Source organism: Symphalangus syndactylus, chromosome 15 (assembly GCF_028878055.3).
Source record: "Symphalangus syndactylus isolate Jambi chromosome 15, NHGRI_mSymSyn1-v2.1_pri, whole genome shotgun sequence".
NCBI lineage: Eukaryota > Metazoa > Chordata > Mammalia > Primates > Hylobatidae > Symphalangus > Symphalangus syndactylus.
Genome location: NC_072437.2, coordinates 92,196,673 through 92,216,830, shown reverse-complemented (window position 1 = coordinate 92,216,830; position 20,158 = coordinate 92,196,673). Strand labels below are relative to the sequence as shown.

The window sequence follows — 20,158 nt, the reverse complement described above, 5'->3', positions numbered from 1 at the left end:
AAAGCTTGTGCTCTCCCACCATGTCATGCTGTCCCCTTGTGTGACCAGCATGAGCCCATTGAGGAATTTCACTCAATCCCAGATATAGCCAGCTTTCCTTGGTCTTTTTGCTGACTTCCCTTCACTTTGTGGGAATGATTGGTGACTAAGAATTCAGCTTATTTAGTGAGGAAAGTCTTTGAAACATTTTCATAAAGAGAATAGGGACAGGAAGTCACAGAGTACATGATAGAATCTGCATTATAAACCAAGTTGGCAAAATAAATTACACGTCAATCCCACTGTCTCCACTTCTGCTTCCATGGCAGACATAACTAATCAATCCTGAGCTCTTGGCTGGACCTAGCCTGACAATGGCTCTCAATGGGATCTCCAGGCAGCCATCACTCAGTCTCAGAGCTGACTTGAAGACTAAACCCGTCTGCCTTCCCAGCTGTGGGCACAACCATACTTTTATACTTATATCTTCGACATCTTGAAAAACAGAATGAGAGCATGCACAGGGTAGTTATTTCATTTGTGGCTAATGCTGCAGTCACAAACAAAATTATTTCTCCAGCCTTTAATTAGGATGCACATTCACAACCATATTCTTGATGGGATATGCCCATGCTCTGTGAGGGAGAAACAACGTAAAGCTGCTGCATGTCTGGGCTGCAGTGTTACCCATGCCCCTGTGCCAACCCTGGGCAAAACGACATGACAGAATGACAGTAGGCTTTTGTAGGCCAGCCAGCCACGGGAAGTGACATCACAGCTTATCCTTGGGAGAAGACTGTGGCAGTCACATGAAATGATGCCTGCAGGAGGAGGCTTTACATTTAGCTCCAGACTGTGTGTGAGATCCAATAGCAACAATAGCAATAATAACAGCAGCAGATGGCAATAACCACAAAAGCCACAGGCTCAGGGCAAGTTAGAAAATGACCTTGTGATCCCTGGTGTGCTTGCTGACCACATCAGGCCCAGGCAATCAATACTGTGAGGAAGCCCAGGGTGTTAATCACAGACGCATTATTCTGAAATATGAAGCCAAATTGTCTGAGACTAATACTTGTGGGAATTTGCCAACTCTGATAAAAACTTTAAAAAAACCACTAGGTCATAGCATGTCTATGTGGGTCACAAATTGTACATTAGCTTAACTTGTACTTAACAGCCTGGTTTTCTCCTGTGGTTCCCACATCTCAAGATTGAGAGACCACATGGTCCTACATGAACATAAACATAGAGACACCCGCTTTGCTGTGTGAGTGACTGTGAGGGTATTTCCCACATAGGTAAGGATGGAGTGATGTTTTGAACCGTAATGCCCCTCTCTCCTTTCATTCTTAAAGATGTCACTTGCTCCTCTGCCACATTCCTGTTTCCCTGTGTGTCAAGGAAGGGGCAGTCACTCCCACGCCACCACATACACAGGGCTTCTGGGGCAGAAGAGGCCTCTGCGGGATCCTCTTGACCAGCTGGAGAAAGAAAGATGCATGTGGACCGAGAAGACCCCTTGCCTTGTCCACTCTCTTCTATGGGAAAACTTGGTCCTTTTGTGTCTTAGTCTGTTCGGGCTGCTATAATAAAAAAGATCTTAGACTGGGTGGCGTAAACAATAGAAATTTATTGCTCAGTTCTGGAGCCTGAGAAGTTCAAGATCAAGGTGCCAGCAGATTGAGAGTCTGGTGAGAGCCTGCTTTCTGATTGATAGAAGAGTTAGGTAAAGCTTTGCGTTGGGCCACAACAGAGACTGTTGGCATTCTATTTTTACAATCCAGACTCATCTGCCTTAGGCTTGGGCACCAATTTCTGTTTCATTTATTCATCTTCTCACTGGGTCCTCATGTGGCAGAAGGGGCAATGGAGCCATCTAGAGTCTTTCTTACAGGGAGGGCACTAATCCCAAGCATGAAGGTTCTACCTTTATGACTTGATCACCTCGCAAAGGCTCCACCTCTCAACACCATCACATCGTGGGGTCAGGATTTCAACATATGAATTCTGGAGGGACCCAGATATTCAAATCAAAGCAACCTGGAATTGAAAAACTTTCCCTGACAGATTTGGGTAAGTTCTGGGGGATGGTAGGCTGAGAGAGGCCCAGCTCACCTTTGATGCTGGGGGTTTAGTGAAGAGTCCAGGAACCTAGTGGCACAGGGCATCAGCTCCTGAGCTGCACTGTCCCTCTGGGTTTCCAGACTGGGAGGCATGACAGGCTTCATGGAGTGTGCTTTCATGGCCTCCATACTTTCCAAAGATCTGATGAGGCCAGTTTGTTGCCACCCAATTCAAAGCATCTGTTAGGTAAAGCTTTGCGTTGGGCCACAACAGAGACTGTTGGCATTACATTTTTATAACCCAGACTTGGCTGCCTTAGGCATGGGCACCAATTTCTGATTCGTTTATTAATTCAACAGATATTTATTGAGCACCTACTATGTCCTAGGTACTGGAGCTTCACCAACAGGTAAGAGGCACTGTCCTGCCCTCACAGAACTTGGTGGCCCATTGGTTGCAGTCAGGGAAGCAGAACTCATTTTGATTGACACACGGTGCATGCCATAACAGCTTGGAGTAGAAAAACCACCTGTGGTCACATTCCTTGAAGGAGGCCATGGGCCAGGTAAGGGTTTACAGCTTCGTGAGCATCTTGCCTATACACTAGCAAGAAGCACTTCCTGCTATTCTCCGCACCCACTCCAGAAAGCCAGGGTGCAGTGGTGATGTGGTGGGCTTTGGGGTCAGACAGCCTTGGCCCTATCCAGCTCTACCCCTTTTTATCACAGTGCCCTTGGACAAGTCACCTGACCTCGTTAAACCTCAGTTTCCTTGTCTGAAAAATGGAGGTGATGATTACAGCTGTGAAATAATGTTGGGGCCAGGCACAGTGGTTCACACCTGTAATCCCAGCACTTTGCAAGGCTGAGGCAGGATGATTGCTTGAGCCCAGGAGTTCAAGACTACTCTGGGCAACATAGGGAGACCCTGTCTCTAAAAAAAAAAAAAAAATACCTGAGTGTGGTGGCCAGCCTGGGTGATAGAGTGAGATCCCACATCTGAAAACAAAGACAAATGGTGTTGAGGGTTAAATGAATTAATAAAGGCACTAAAAGTAATAAGAGCTCTATAAATATTGGCTGTTACTGCTATAGTCAAATGGGCAAATGCCCAGTGCTCACCCATTCCTGGACGTGGACCATAGAAGCAGGGCAGGCAGTCTTCACGGAATGAAGCAGAAGGATGCAGGAACAGTTTCCTTCCATAAAACAAGGCAGGGCTCAGCGTGTCCTCTTGCCCTCTTCTATAGGCTGCTGATGCCGCCACGAGACCAACAGCCCCGGAATCCTGATGATGTAATAGTGACAGCCTTGGAGAGAGCAGCATGTTCAGACAGCAGGAGAACACACAGGACCATGGCTCATTTGCACGGCCCGGGCACACCTGCCAGCAGGAGATGTTTGCACCTAAATGCATAGGAACAAGCAACAGGACCTTGGGGATTATGTTATTAGAAGAAAACTCTTGGCCGGGCGCGGTGGCTCACGCTTGTAATCCCAGCACTTTGGGAGGCCGAGGTGGGCAGATCACGAGGTCAGGAGATCGAGACCATGGTGAAACCCCGTCTCTACTAAAAATACAAAAAAATTAGCCGGGCGTGGCGGTGGGCGCCTGTAGTCCCAGCTACTCGGAGAGGCTGAGGCAGGAGAATGGTGTGAGCCCAGGAGGTGGAGCTTGCAGCGAGCCAAGACTGCGTCACTGCACTCCAGCCTGGGCGAAAGAGCAAGACTCTGTCTCAAAAAAAAAAAAAAAAAAAAGAAGAAAACTCTTAATGAACAGATATTTATTAATATTGGGGTTTTATTTCTGGATACAGAAATAGAAATAATCACATTAGTGTTTTACAGAGCAGGCGCAAACAATTCATTTTTTTTTTTTTTGAGACGGAGTCTTGCTCTGTTGCCCAGGCTGGAGTGCAGTGGGTGCGATCTTGGCTCACTGCAACCTCTGCCTCTTGGGTTCAAGCGATTCTCCTGCCTCAGCCTCCCGAGTAGCTGGGATTACAGGCATGCACCACCACACCTGGCTAATTTTTGTATTCTTCGTTGGGACGGGGTTTCACCATGTTGGCCAGGCCAGTCTCGAACTCCTGACCTCAAGTGATCTGCCCACCTCGGCCTCCAAAAGTGCTGGGATTACAGGCGTGAGCCACCGCACCTGGCCTCAGCTCATTTTTATCCTATGGAAACACATGACCCACGTGCAAAGTGAACACAATTCCCAAATCATCTTGCTGCCTCTGCTTTTGGGATTATCTTCCCTGGACACACTGTGGCAGGCATAGGTTTGACCTTCCCACCATGGCAAACGATCCCACACCTTATAGGGCATTGTCTGCCGAAAGGATGAAGGTGGCGCATTTTGTTTCACCCTGGTGAGTTATGGTTTGCCGTTTGCTTTTTTCTGTGCTATGCACACCTGCTAGTGTGTTTGCAGTCCTCCAGTTGGCTCTGTGCTGGGACCCTGGGCCCTCAATTCGGTTCAGGGTTCCCAGGGCGTTCACAGGGCAGCCACCTCTCTCCCTCACCACTCGCTGCAGGGCTGAGCGGGCAGCATCAGCTCCCCAACAGGCTTTCTCAGTCTGCAGCACTCACCACCGCCCCTGGCACACGGAGGATGAAGGCAGCCACATCCCTGTCAGGGTCATCTGTGAGAAGGGAAGGGCTAGCACGGAAGCTGAGACTAAACACTGATTATGGAAGAACTGGGCCTCTTTCTGCTAGCTGTTTCCCGCCTGTACTATTTCCGAAGCTGGCAAACACAAAAGCACAGTGTGTGAAGTTCAAATCTGTTTCTGCATTGTTAGATCAAGCCTGGGAAGCCGACAGATGAGAGTGCTATTTTGAGATGCAAGATCAGGCTGAAGAGAAGAGGCAGAGTCGGAACATCCCCAGGTTTGGGTCCTCTTGGGTGGAGCCTCCTCCGCAGCTGTACTCGTCCCCAGGCAGGAGAGTAGTCACAGCTTCAGGGACCACTCCCTACCATGCCCTGCTGTGACCCCATGCCTGGGAGTACACTTCTCTATTGGAAGTGCAGGCTGAGCTACCAAGCACCAGACAAGTGCCCCTGGGCTCCGGGATGGATGAAAGCTGATGTCAGCCATTTATTTGTATGGAAGCGAGTCCTGGGCTGGAGAGAGGAGACCTGGAGCAGCAAGGAGAACTAATCAAAGACTAGACTTGGCAGTGGGGCCCAGTGTTCAAATCAGCCCCCAGGTGACTGTAGCAAGGGCTCCTCCAGGGCTGCCCACGCTGGCCACAGAGCACTGTTGGCTCCCTGGTGGGCATCTTCCCTCTGTCTTGGTTACAGGAGCTCTTGAAGCTCTCACACATGCTTACTGGGTGGCAACTGGATTTGTGCCATGCTAGTGATGGGCACGAGGAAACTGCTCAAATGTATAGTTTTAAATATGCACATGCTGGAGACTGGAGACCTCTCAGGGATGGAACTTTCTTTTTTTCTTAATTTTTTTTTTTTTAGGTGATAGGGTCTCACTCTGTTGTGAAGGCTGGAGTACGGTGGTGAGATCATAGCTCACTGCAGCCTCAAACTTCTGGGCTCAGGTGATTCCCCCGCATAGCTGGGACTACAGGTGCAAGCCACCACACTCTGCTAATTTTTATTTTTTTAATTTCTCCAGAGACAGGGGTCTCACTATGTTCCTCAGGCTGGTCTTGAACTCCTGGCCTCAAGCAATCCTCCTGCCTCTGCCTCCCAAAGTGCTGGGAATATAGGTGTGAGCCACTGCTCCCGGCCAGGGGATGTGACTTTCTTCTGCACAAGCCAATTAATAAACTTTGCACATGATGCTAAATAGCATTTATTGTCCTGCGAAGTCACTGCCTGTACTTGACAACTGTATTCAAGATGCTGAGGGCAATCCAGGCTGCTAATGTGACAGGCTCAGATAATTTTGAAAGCTGTTTCTTTCTTGTGCACTGATCCACGGCCCCAAACTGTGGAATGGCTTCAAAAATGTCCGCAGCAGAGCCCTTCCCTCCCACTAAACATAGAGACCCATTCTTCATTGATTTGCATGTGTCTACAAGTATAAAACAGCACTGATTCCTTCTTGGTATTAAAAAGGTCACCTCGGCATAGTTTCGGAGGAGGGAGTACCCAGGTAGTAAACAAGGTCTTTATCACAGATAACGCATAATGAATGTTATTCAGTGCTAAAATGATGGCAATTCTTCACCTGTCAGATGAAAAGGGCACAGAAAATAGGGGTTTAAAAATAGCGGCAGCTCACAGAGTGTGATGGTGGCGGCTGGGAGGCTGCGAACCACTGTCTGGCAGGGAGGCCGGGGGGTGAGCTTCACCTGGAGAAAAATTTCATGAACTCCTTGGTTAGGAATGTCTTCCGCTAGGATTGAAGAACCCAGGCAGGGCTTCTCCCTGGGACCATGACCTTGGGACAAGGTCTTACTCCCTCACTTCCCTTTGGAACTCTGGGTTTGCAGCCCATCTTCATGCAATTCCTTCCACATTGAAGACGTACACAGAGAAGGCTTCCCCACACACAGCGCTGTGGAGGTCTCTGGGTTTCTGCTTCCCACAAGCTCATTCAGGGACTGCCTATAGAATAAAAGGGCTAGAGAGAGGTGTTGAGAGGCGGGATTATGGGAAGAACACAGGCTTCAGAGTCCCTCAACCCTGAATGTACTGGGCAAGCTACCCTGGCCTCTCAGAGCTTCAGTTCTGCTGTGTGTACTCCGAGGACATGAATACATCATCCACAGGGACTTAATGACATATTCCATGTAAGTCACCTCATTAGAGGATCTCAGAAAAGACAAGTTCTTCCCCTTCTAGTTTCACTATTCTGGCTGTGGTGCCCTCGACTTCCTACCTCTGCCTCTGTTCTTATATCTCCACCTAAACTTACGTTCCTTGTTCATTTCTGTTTTTTAGTGCCTCTCTACCTTAGACAAATGTCAGCTCCCAAGGGCTGTGACTGCTCCTCTTGTTCCTCACTCTTACTCAGTGCCTGGAAATTGCTCACTATTTATTGAATAATCTGGTCCTTTCTAAATAACTGTTGGTTTTATGAAAACCAAGGTGGAAATTAAAATGGAAGTTGATTCAATTAATGCTCAGATTATAGGCTGGCAGCTGAAAGGGTATTTATTATCGATATTTCTACTCTAGTAACATTTCAAAGTGATCTCCTTTTAGAAATCATTCCACTTCCCACCCCTGTCGGGAGGCCTGCCCACCTAACCCCTGCCAACTTTGGAGGGTCTGTGGTTCCTCAGTAGGCTGCTGCTCCCTCCTTGGAAACTGTAGTTGAGCTGCCATGGGTAGAACTGAGGTGGCAATGGGCAGGCAGACCCTAGCCTTCTGACCCCCAAACCTCCACTGGCCAAATTAGTCTTTCTTCCTAGATTTTGCTTTCAGAGAGCAAAAGAAAGTAACCACCCTGTGTCATCTATCACTATGTCGGCAACATATCTGGTCATTGTGATGGGTTAGAACATTTAAGAATACTCAAGAAGATGTCTGTGGCTGGATCCCAAACATTCAGCTCAGACTGAGACTAGAATCTGCTCAGACTGGAGCAGAACCAAGAATCTTTAACAAAAGAACCCAGACTCTGCCCCTGAGAGGCTCTGTTCTCTTCCTTCTAAAGGCCACACACATGGCCTACAGTGCTTTATCAATTCACCATTTTGCTGCCTCTTTGCCAAGCTCTCCCCGTGGACCATAGAGGGAGGCTTCTCTCCAACGGGCAGCGTTGCCTCAGGGCTTCCTGGCTAAGAAATGGAAGGATACAAGGGCTCCCAGAGCAAAGCCCAGGTAGGAAGTTCCCATTCTAAGAATTCTAACATGGTTTACTTTCGGGAAGGAAGTGTTGGAGGGAGGACGGTCTATGATTGTATTGGCAAGGCCAAGACACAAATCAGCACCTCCCAATGGTGTTTGTTAGTAACTGTGGCTCTAGCAAATTAAACCAAATTTGCACCTTCTGTATCTCAAAGTCTTGTTTCACTAAGGCAAAGGAAAGAGCAATGATCTCTGACTCTGCTATGTGCCAGTTCCCACCACCTCCCTGGCTCCTCAAAGTGCAGCTATGAAATAGACTCATGCTCTTAACCTCTGTTGGAGTCGTCTGCCTCATTCCAGCAAGCTTCCATTGATGTCCAGGGCCAATGAGTTTCCAGGGAAAGCAATTTTCTCCTTGGAGCCACAAACATTGACCTGTAACAGACTAGTAACAAGCACCACAATGCCTGGAGAAAAAATTAAAATAGACACACTTTGATCTTTGACATTGTCCTACTAGGGTTCCAGTGATTTTCCATTGTCAGCCGCTGAGGACAGCCAGAACATGTCAGTATAAACAGGCTTTCATACTGAAAACTAGCACAATATCAGGCACAGATGGAAACTAAAGCCAACGAACAAACCCCCAAATTGATAGAAAAGATTAAAAGTCTGGACGGGCACGGTGGCTCATGCCTGTAATCCCAGCACTTTGGGAGGCTGAGGTGGGTGGATCACCTGAGGTCAGGAGTTCGAGACCAGCCTGGCCAACATGGTGAAACCCCGTCTCTACTGAAAATAAAAATACAAAAATTAGCTGGGCATGGTGGCAGGCGCCTTGATCCCAGCTGTTCGGGAGGCTGAGGCAGGAGAATTGCTTGAACCTGGGAGGCGGAGGTTGCAGCGAACAGAGATCATGCCAGTGCACTCCAGCCTGGGCAAAAGAGTGAGATTCCATCTAAAAAAAAGAAAAAGAAAAAGAAAAAGAAAAAAGTAAAAAAGAAAAAAGAAACGATTAAAAGTCTGAAGATTTTCAAAGAATCTTTCCAAACATCTTAAGAAAATTGAGGCAACATAGTCTGCTTATGTTATCCAATGATACCTTTGCATTTTCTGGTGCTGCAACCTAAATTAAATAGATGTAATTAAATGAATCTACCAGAGCTGGGATGCTGAGACTTACCACTGTTAAAATGGCAATATTCTCCAAATTGATCTACCGATTCAAAATTCTAGCTGGTTATTCCTGCAGAAATTGCCAAGCTGATCCTAAAATTAATATGGACCCTGAATAGCTGAAACAATCTTGAAAGGAAGAACAAAGTTAAGGACTTAAACTTCCTGATTTCAAAACTTACTATAAAGCTACAGTAATCAAGACAATGTAGTATTAGCATAGGATAAAGCTATCAATGGACTAGAATCGGAGGTTCAAAAATACATCCTGGAAATTTACAGGAAATTTATTTTTGACAAAGATGTCAAGGCAATCCAACGAGGAAAGAATAGTTTTTTCAAACAACTGGATATTCACATGCAAAAGAATGAAGTTAGATCCTTATCTCATGGCATATACAAAATTAACTCAAATAGGTCATAGACCCGAAGGTATGAGCTAAAACTATAAAACGTAAATGTAAATCTCAAAGATCCTAGGTCAGTCTTAACTACAACACCAAACGTATAAGCAACAAAATAAGTAGACAAATTGCACTTCATAAAAATTAAAAACATTTCCACTTGAAACCATATCATCAAGAAAGTGAAAAGACAAGCCACAGACTCAGAGAAAAGATTTGCAAATCACCTATCCAATAAGGGATTTGGGTCTAGAATATGTAAAGAATACTTACAACTTAGTAACAAGAAGATTTTTTTTTTTTTCTCAAGTGATCTGCGCCTGAGAAGAGCTGGAAACTTCTGTGACACAGCTCCAAAAGATGCCTGGACTGGCTGACTCAATCAATTAACGAGTGGAATAACAGAATCGGTGGCTTTAAAATTATTTAAAATCATATGCCACTTTAAAAATGGGCAAAGTATATGAGCAGACATTTCTCCAAAGAAGGTATCCTGTGATGCCATTATGATAGCTTCTCATCTACTCACCTACTAAATTATTTTTAAGTGATCTTTTAATAAGAATAAATCCTATGTCCATTGTTTATGCATTTTCAAAAACCAGCTTTTGAGAGCATCATTTATGTGGGCTGATTGAGATCATCCTTTTCCATTATTTGAAGGATTTCTCTCAAATCGCTGATTTTCTGTTTAGGCTGAAATCTTTTTTCCTATCTCATGCAACCCTGATGCTCACCAATCTCAGTGGCTTTCCTCATTGCTGCTGCTAATTCAGTTATCATGTCAACGTGGGCTTGTAATATCTTGGAATGTTGTTTGTTAAATTTCATGATTATACCAAGGTCAGCCTTCTTTTTAGCTAACTCTTTAGCCCTCAACATTTGTTCTTAGTACTTGCTCATTATGAATCCCAAAGCTGATAACTTGAACTGCTCTTGAGAGCTGCGGTTTGCTCATAAAGAGATTTTTTCTGCATTGTCATGGTCTTTCGATATTTCAACAAGAGTTTTGGCCTCAGCAAAGATCTTCTTCATTGTACAACTCATCTTCTGGTCTCCATTGTTGTCAGCCAACAGCTGAAAGCTTTTGTAAATGGTTGCTTGGAGGACACCATGAGGCTTCTGCTCTCCAGTGCAGAGTAATAAGGGCTGGTGAGGATGTGGAGAAATCAGAACCCTCATTTACAGCTGGTGGGAATAGAAAATGGTGCAGCCGGGCTGAGTGCAGTGGCTCACGCCTGTAATCCCAGCACTTTGGGAGGCTGAGGCAGAAGGATTGCTTGAGGCTAAGAGTTTAAGAGCAGCCTGGGCAACATAGCATGACTCTGTCTCTAAAAAAAAAAAAATAGGTAGGTGTGGTGGTGTGCATCTGTAGTCCTAGCTATTCAAGAGGCTGAGGCAGGAGGATCTCTTGAGTCCAGGAGTTCAAGGCTGTAGTCAGCCATGACTGCACCACTGTACTCTAGCCTGGCAACAGTCTTGATGATTCCTATTAACTTCAGTAGGGATGGCACGAAGTTGAAAAGGCTGAAGAACAGAACCAGAGCCAGTGCACAAAACGTAGGGTTTATTTGAGGGAACGTACTCACAGGGCAGTTCTGTGTTGGCAGGCTGGACAGGAGAACAGCAACCACTTGTAAAAAGCATGGACTTTATCTGGCATTTTCATTTAGCACCCTCAGTGCCAGCAACCTCCATGTGGCAGCTCTCATTTCTTAAGTGACTGCTGTCAGGTGGATCTGCTATACAGCGACAGAGTGAAACCCTGCCTCAAAAGAAAAAAACTGGTACAGCCACTTGGAAAACTGTTGGCCATTCCTCAAATGTTAACAGAGTTATCTTTGACATCAAGCCTGGACACTTAGTCAGTGTTATCTCCTTAACCCCGATGGGACAGGGCAGGCAGCAGCAGGCAGCATGAATCTTTTCCAGGAGAAAATAGTGAGGTGCCAAGAGAAAACGCTCACTGGGGTTCACTAGGGCTGACCTCCCATGCCCCTCAGTTGAATCTCATTACTGTTCTTTTTCCCCTCTCTCTAGTCCAACATGTTTGGGCTCAGGACCATGCATCATATGTGCTCTCTTCCAATACTTAGGGATAAATGATCCCCAGTGAAAACAGTATTTGCAGAAAGCACATCCCTAACTGGAAACAGGAAAACCTCAGGAGTGGGATTCTTCCCTGAAGCAGATCTGTTACTGTTTTCACTTTAGTGCGGGTCTGTACAGGTGGGACTATGAACAGGTCCCCGCCATTTTAGTCGGGTTGGTAACCTTGGTGTGATGAGAGTGTGTATTAGTCCGTTTTCACACTACTGATAAAGACATACCCAAGACTGGGCAATTTACAAAAGAAAGAGTTTTAATGGAGTCACAGTTCCACATGGCTGGAGAGGCCTCACAATCATGGTGGAAAGCAAGGAGAAGCAAGTTATGTCTTACATGGAGGGCAGCAGGCAAAGAGAGAGAGATCGTGCATGGAAACTTCTTATAAAACCAACAGGTTTCGTGAGACTCATTCACTGTCACTGTAAGGTCCTCTAAACAGGCTACACTATGGTTGAGCCATTGTGACCCCTGTGACCTACACGTACAGGCCTCCTGGAGTCACAAAGCCTGGAGCAATAGGAGAACCACTAAAGAAGAAGAAAGAGATAATTCCTGCCTTAACTGATTAACTGAACTTGCAAAATTCCACCATTCTGATATGTTCCTGCCCTACCCTAACTAATCAATTGACCTGGTGATATCATGCCTTGTCACCTCCCCCACCTCGTGACTATGCACCTTGTGATATTCTTCCCCTACCTGAAAAAACTGTTCCTAACTGTAACTTTCCACTGTCTACCCCAAACCCATAAAACCAGTTTCACTCCCACCACTCTTCGCTGACTCTCTTTTCGGACTCAGCCCGCTCACCCCCGAGTGAATAAGCAGCCATGTTGCTCACACTTGGCCTGTTCAGGTTGTCTCTTCACTTAGACGTGTGCATAACAATCATGAGAACAGCAGGGGAAAGACCTGCCCTCATGATTCAATCACCTCCCACTGGGTCCCTCCCGCAACAGGTGGGAATTCAAGATGAGATTTGGGTGGGGACACAGCCAAACTATATCGGGGTGTATACATGGTGTACCCCAAATTATGCAGTGTCTCTTTCGGATGGTATGGATCCCAAGTGAAACATGCCAGCTGCCCCATGCTCGTCTCACAGGTGGAAAGCTCTCAGGTGCTTCCAGTGTTTCTGAAAGCACTGTAGACATTAGGGTACCTGGAACTATGGGGTGTAAAATGCTTCCTGACAGGCCTGAGCTATGCACATAGGTGCCAGCATCTGTGTGGTGATGTATGTACCTAATAGGACATCCTCTATCCTCGTTCTAGACACACACTTAAATTGCAGCACTAGGAACTGATTTTCTTCACTGCAGCTTCCATTAAATTGTAAATACTCTTTACACTGGGTGCTTATAGGATGGATTAGAATGCTCTTAAGAAAACCAGATACATTAAGCCTTCATCCCAGATCTTAAATCAGCATTTCTCAGTGTGCAGCCACAGATTTGTCACACTATTACCTGGGGAGTTTGTTGACATGCCTAGTCCAGGCCCTGCACAGACTCACTGTCTTCAAATCTTTAGGCATGAGGATTGGGGAGTTGGCATTTCAAACAAACTTATTTTGCAATGAGTTTAAGAATGATGAGTGCTCAGCTGAAGTCTGATTCTGCAGTCCTAACTCCTGGGGGATTAAACTGTCCATCACTTTCTATCTGTACGCCATGAGAAAAGAGTGACTGATTGGTACAAATCTCAGCCTACTAAATAAGAAAATTAGGGGAGTGTTCAATTTTTTCCAACTACAGGGCTGCTTTAAGATATCTGAGGGACATTTGAATAAGATTTTGTTGACAATATCTGATTCATGTTTTAAGAACCCACAGACTGCAGTCATTTCGGGTATATCCTCCTGGCACAGCTACCACTATCTTTCACTTCCTCCAAGTCTACACCAGGCTTAATTACCTTTGTCCTCTAAGCCAGTGGTTCTCAATGTTGTCCTTACATTAGAATGACCAGGGGAGCTTTAAAAACTACCAACTCCAGGCCAGGCGCAGTGGCCCACACCTGTAATCCCAGCACTTTGGGAGGCTGAGGCAGGCCCGGATCACGAGGTCAGGAGATCAAGACCACCCTGGCTAACACGGTGAAACCCCATCTCTACTAAAAATACAAAAAATTATCCAGGCGTGGTGATGGGCACCTATAGTCCCAGCTACTTGGGAGGCTGAGGCAGGAGAATGGCGTGAACCTGGGAGGCAGAGCTTGTAGTGAGCCGAGTCCAGCCTGGGCGACAGAGCGAGACTCCATCTCAAAAAAAAAAAAAAAAAAAAAAAAAATATATATATATATATATATATATATATATATATATATATATATACCAACTCCAGGGCAAAACCCGGGCCAATTGCATTTTGAATTTCTGGGAGTCGGACCCAGGTATCATTATTTTTTCTTTTCTTTTCTTTTTTTTTTGAGATGGAGTCTCACTCTGTCACCCAGGCTGGAGTGCAGTAGCGCAGTCTTGGCTCACCGCAAGCTCTGCCTCCCAGGTTCACGCCATTCTCCTGCCTCAGCCTCCCAAGTAGCTGGGATTACAGGCGCCTGCCACCATGCCTGGCCAATTTTTTTGTATTTTTAGTAGAGACGGGGTTTCACCATGTTAGCCAGGATAGTCTCGATCTCCTGACCTCATGATCCGCCCGCCTTGGCCTCCCAAAGTGCGGGGATTATAGGCGTGAGCCACCGCGCCTGGCCCAGGTATCAGTATTTTTAAAGCTCTTCAGGTGATTCCAATGTGCAATCAAAGTGGAAACCCCTGCTCTGAGGGAGTATTTACCCATTTCTATGTACCCATTTCTATTGGTGCAATAGTAATTGTGGTTTTGGCCATTATTTTCAATGGCAAAACCAGCAATTTCTTTTGCACTAACCTAATCATAGACGCTCAGCCCTCCCACACTGGGATGGCCATTCTGCCTCTGCCTTCTTCCCCATGTGTTGGAATGTTCTGTCCCACCTCTCCATCTAGCCTGGGGCTTCTAAGGGAAAACTGCCACTGTGTCAGCCTTGCAGACCCTCCACCACCAGTAACGTCCTACCAGCTGGCTCTTTCTGGGCCTAGCCTGTTCTGTCCCGGCCTGCACTAGAGTGCGACTTCCAGCTTGCTGTCTCGGGCTCCCTCTCTCCCTCAGTGTTGCTTTCAGCCCTGACACAACCAAGCCACACAGCTCCTGTTATTAGTCTCAAATGTTAAAGCCTACCTCTCCAGAAGCAGGTCGCTGCTTTCATTAACCATCTGAGACAGTTCATCTTGCCAGCCAATGCCTCAAGGGGCAATGAGAAAGAGGCAACTAGGTGATTAGACTGACAGTCTAAAAGGTAAGAAGACTGCGTGCATTCCTCCCAGAGCCTCTGAAATATAGTGAACTCCAGGAACCCAGAGAAACAAAAGATGGATCTTAGCTCCTTGGGGAGGGGGATGGGCCAAAGCTCAGCTAAGAATCAGGGGCTCAGCCAAACTGGCATGACTGAGCTCTAAATTTGATGGAGAAACAGTGCCAGACAAATTTACTCATTCAACTAATATTTCACTGCACATTTACTACATGCTAAACCGTGTCCAAAGTTCTGGGGATACAAAAGCAGCAGAAAAGAATAAGTTCCTGTTCTCAGAGCTCACCTTCAGGTAAGGGAGGTTACCAAGCAGTCAAACTAATATAGGTAAGAGGCACGTGTGGCATGGCAGTGGGAGAACTCATCCTGGAGCATTGGAGAGAGACTGGGGGAATTGAAGGGTCATACAGCTAGCAAGGATGGAGGGCTGGAAGGCTCCAGGCACAGCCTTTATAAGGCAGAGACTAGCATGTCGTGACCTAGGACTGAAAGGCAGCCAGAATTCCTGAGAGAATAAGGCAGGAGGCAGCCTCTCTGAGGTGCAGAGCCTCAGCTTCATGTTCCCAGAGCAACAGGCAGGCAGCCGCAATTGCTCACGGCACATCTGCACCTTAAATGGCAGGAGACTGGTGGTAGGGTAAACCAGTAGGTTGTCTTTCTTAGTGGTGGTGGCAGCAGCAGCATTGGCAGTCAACGTTTTGGTCGCTCAGTAGTCCCCATAGCCTGGAATGGGCTGGTGCTGTGGGGATTGGCAGATGAGAGGGGATGCCAGAAACATGTAGGGGATGGAGTCAGCAGGACGGGACAGTGGGCCAGTAAGAGCGGTGGGCCAGTTTGGTTTGGTTTTCTGTCCCCGCTTACCTTCTTCCTGTGGCTCAGCATAGACTAACCCCCTTGTAGAGGCGGATACGTATTGATTTTGCACTACAAAGGCAGGGAGTCCTTTGTAATACAACTCAAAAGGGACCAAAAGCGACGGAGACATTTTTAGTCTAAAGACACATGGGAGTTATGTGAGAAGTCACTCTTGGAGGTATAAAAGATTCCATTGTCCTGTATGTGCTTAACACTGAGGCCAGACCAGTGAAGGTCAGCTTTGTTCGCTCTTCCACTAGGGTGATCTGAAGCCTCCCCAGCTCTGTCCACGGAGATCAAAGACATGAGTGAGCAGACCTGGCTGAGGCCAGAAGAGGAGGCGGCAGGACCCAGGGGGTGCTGTAACCTTGGGGTTCATGGGGGAGGGGAGCAAACTGAGCAAGGCAAGTCATAGGGGACTGAAGGACAGGCTGCATCCTGGTTGGTGACCTGTTAAGGGGGTGTTCAGAGAAGCCACATCGGTTCTGCATGGGTTACACGCTGAATAAGTAAACTAACAGACTGAAAAGTGAGCCTGGGACCTGTATGTCCCTGAGCCTGGAAGCTGACCTCCTCAGTGTCAGCAGATGAACAAGGCTGGAGGCAGAGCTGCAAGCCAGAGAGAGGCCTGGGCCAACTTAGGGTTCCCTAGGTGCTCTCTCTACAGACTTTGTAGCAAGGAACCTAGATGCCAAATTTTGGTTGATAAAAATTACAGAAATGACAGAGATGCTTCTGGGTCACTTCAATCAGACAGCTAACCAGCTGGTCCAGGCAGATGCTGCATGAAGACAAGCATTGCCTAATTGCACAATTTATTTAAAATTACATTTTCACTCACTCACAGTCTCTCTCTCTCTCTCACTGAAAAGAGAATGGAATTAAATTCAAAAGCGTTAGGGAGGAATGTCTAAGGATGAGCAGCGTGCTAAGGAAGCTGTGGGGAGAGGAATAACCTAAGCCCCAATGAGCCCTGTCCCTGTTGCCGAGGTCAGTGTTGACTGGTTAAGGATAGGAGACAGCAAATAAATCAGCAGCTTCTCCCTGGAGAGCCAACACCAGGTTCCATGCTCCATCCTTAGTCTCAGAGGCCAAGGATGTCTTGTCTTCGTGTCCCTTGTGGGAAGAGTCATTAGGTTGGAGCCCACGGTGGGGATGGGTTTCTTCCTGCGATGGTACAAATGAAGTGCCAGGTCAGCTGAATTACGCCACAGCGCCTACAGCTTTATTTTTATTTTTCATGTTCCCGAATAATTATAATCTTACATTGTTACAGAAGCCATACAATCTTTGCTTTGGTTTCTCAATTTACAAAGTTGCTTTCCTGTTCTTTCAGTAGTTTTATTTCATGATTTCTATCAGTTAAAAATGAATACATGTGGGAAGTTCCCATATTACTTACCCAGCCTCACCACAGCAGCTTGCGTTTAGTGCCACATTGATGCAGTAATGGTATTTGTAGGGCTCACGCCTTGTGGTAAGGACTGGGCATACAAGAATCGAGATGTGGTCCTTGCCCCCAGCGCTTCTACAGAGTTGACCAAACGCCCAGCTACATATGTGTCTCCTCCTGCCCAGTGGTTGACTGCGGTGAGAGAAAAATATGAATGGATCCCAGATAAGGAATATCACCGGCAAGAGCCTCCAAGTGCAGCCCCTGCAGCCCCAAGCATCAGCGGGGCTTTGCGAGTGAGCCCTCCAGCCAGGAGCCACCCAAGCCTAACATGATGCTGGGAATGAGGAGGAAGGAGCAAGCCAGAGAGAGGCGCAGGTGCGGGCCCACGTGTAGGTGCTGGGGCAGGGGTGCGGGGGGGCACTGGGCTTCACTCAGAACCTGGGTTTGAACCCTTCGTCCAAATACCTGGGGTCCTGGGCACGCAACAGACAGGGTGCCCTGAGGACATGCCCATGTGGGTCCTGAGTCTCCCACACGCTGGACATGTGAACCCCTCAACCCCTCGGAATCCCAATTCTGTCACCTCTACACCGACTTAAAAATACCTGCCCCACGGACCCCAATGAGGAAGGGTGTGGAAGCCCTTTAGAAACTGTGAAGTGCGGCCCCTCGCTGGGGGTGGTGGGCCAGCAGGGTCTGTGGGTGCTGAGGCTTTGTGCCAGTCGTCACCCTCCGAGGGAAGGCTTGTGAGTCTGCAGGGTGGAAGCGAGCCTGTGAGTGAAGTGGGTGAAAGGACCTCCACATCCCCAGCCCACAGCCCAGGCCCAGCCCCAGCTCGGGCTGGCCCCTGGTGTTGCCGCCTGGTTCTGTGTCTGTTGTTGCCACCTGTCTCTGCTTACACTTCTCAGAGTCCCGCTCTCTGTGATCTGGTGAAATCCATGAGCCCTGCTTCCTCTCGGGCCCTTGCATTGGAGAAATCTCAGTCCTCAGGTGGAAGCAGAGCTTAGACAGCAGGCAGAGTGAGTCTGGCTTTGTTTACAAGCTAAACCCTTTTCTAACTTCATACTCATTCTGTCCCCGCCCCCTCCCCCCAGCAAAATTCAGGTTTTGTTAACAAGCTGTGCAAATGTCCCATCTCAGCCATGCAGAAACATTTCTGCCAGGGCTGCCTCCCTTCTAAGGGGCAGACACTGTTGCTAGCTCTTCTTCCCAGGGCTGGCCTCACTTCCCTCTGGGTTATCTCCACACCTCCGGCTGTGTCCCTCCTGACAGCAACAATGACCCCAGATACTGCAGGGACAGCAGCTTAAGCTCTACTTAAACTCAGCACAAAGGAAAAGCAGTCCATAGGCCGTTACCTAAACGGACTTTGCCTGCTGTCCTGGATCTAGGACTGCTATGGACTGAATGTTTGTATCCCCCAAACTTCCTATGTTGAATCTCTGATCCCAGTGTGATGATATGAGGAGGTGGGGCCTCTGGGAGGTGATTTGATCCTGAGGGTGGAGCCCTGATAATGGGATTAGTGTCCTTACGAAAGGGACCCTAGAGAGCTCTCTGGTCCTTTCTCAACATGGGAGGACACAGTGATAAGACTACAAGCCAGGAAACAGGCTCTCACCAGGAGCGGAGCCTGCTGGCCTTCATCTTGGATTCCCAGCTTCCAGAACGGTGAGAATTCCATTTCCATTGTCCCAGCTGCTGAGTGGATAGGCCCTATGTCACACCTGCCCTAACCCACCAAGACCAGGACCTTGAAACTGTGGCCCTGTCATTCCAACTGCCACATAATGTATCAGTTGTTTGTGCAATAGGAATAGTGTGTGTGGGACCATATTAGACGTGTGTTTGTTTGTTTGTTTTTGAGACAGAGTCTCACTCTGTCACCAGGCTGGAGTGCAGTGGCATGATCTCGGCTCACTACAACCTCCGCCTCCTGGGTTCAAGCGATTCTCCTGCCTCAGCCTCCCAAGTAGCTGGGATTACAAGCATGCACCACCACACCCAGCTAATTTTTGTATTTTTAGTAGAGACGGGGTTTCACCATGTTGGACAGGATGGTCTCGATCTCCAGACCTCGTAATCTGCCGGCTTCGGCCTCCCAAAGTGCTAGTATTACAGGCGTGAGCCATCATGCCCAGCCGACTGATGTATTTTTAATGCCACATAAATTGGTGGTTGTACTGTGGCTCCTCACATATTGAATCAGTGGAATTTATTGGTGGTGGGGAAGGGGTAGAGAGGAGGGGTACATACAGCCTTGAAGAAAGAAATCACCATGCGTTTTGAGTCTCCATATAGAGACTCTTCAGGCCACAAAGAAACTGTAGTATTGAAAGCCACACTTCAATGATACAGAAAAGTTTTATATAAAAAGCTTCCCTTTATAGGACAAGGACAAACCTTAGCAGTGTGAACATAGAGTATTACCGTAAAACCTATTGTAGAAGGGAAGCAGGATAGGGGTCAGAAGACAGACTACCTCCTAGAAAGGGGAAAAAAATCTCTCCTGGTAGAGGAAGAAGAAGAAATCTGAAAGAGATGATTAGGATGTTGCCTGGGTCTCTGAGAAGGAGCAGGCGAAAGAAACAGACAATAAAAATCTCAGTAGACGCCCGGTTAAGCAAAGGGGCCGAGCCCAAGGGCACCAAGTGCTTCTCCCCAGTAGAACCCCGGTAGAGGGAGACATCAGGTAAATGAGCCCGAGTGAGATAGGGACTGGTACGGCGCCCTCCGCAACTCCCCACGGGAGGGGTGGGTGTCTGCCAGTTCCCAGGCTCCCTGGAAAGGGACGAAAGAAGCAGGGGGCCTGAGAAAGAGGCCTGCTTGTGCAAAGGAGGCCGCGGTGGGACCTCAGGCTGGAATTTAACGCTCAGGCCCGGGCTACAGCAGTGAAGCCAGCCCTGAGCGCGTCCAGGTCCTTGCCTACGTGGCCCGCCGCTCCCCACCAAGCAGCGGGACTCAGAGTTAGGACTGAGCCGCCTCTTCAATGACTAAGTTAGTAGAAAAGGGAAAGTGGACCCTCTCCTACTCCCTCCACTCACAGATAGGAATG

At 47.6% G+C, this 20,158-nt stretch overlaps 1 protein-coding gene and 1 long non-coding RNA gene across 2 annotated transcripts; one reads left to right on the top strand and one right to left on the bottom strand.

The window, feature by feature from the left end:
* The first annotated feature begins 3,316 nt into the window (after positions 1–3,316).
* LOC134732621 (uncharacterized) lies at positions 3,317–5,733 on the top strand. Its single transcript, XR_010115957.1, has 3 exons — positions 3,317–3,579; positions 4,853–4,940; positions 5,687–5,733. It is a non-coding gene; the product is annotated as an uncharacterized lncRNA (long non-coding RNA).
* A 10,872-nt stretch (positions 5,734–16,605) lies between these two features.
* On the bottom strand, positions 16,606–18,072 carry LOC134732584 (uncharacterized). Its single transcript, XM_063618514.1, has 4 exons — positions 17,900–18,072; positions 17,709–17,855; positions 17,110–17,292; positions 16,606–16,874 (listed from the first exon to the last, which is right to left on the bottom strand). Exons 1-4 carry the CDS (start codon positions 18,070–18,072, stop codon positions 16,664–16,666), a joined length of 714 nt encoding a protein of 237 aa, XP_063474584.1. The 3' UTR covers positions 16,606–16,663.
* Positions 18,073–20,158: the final 2,086 nt, after the last annotated feature.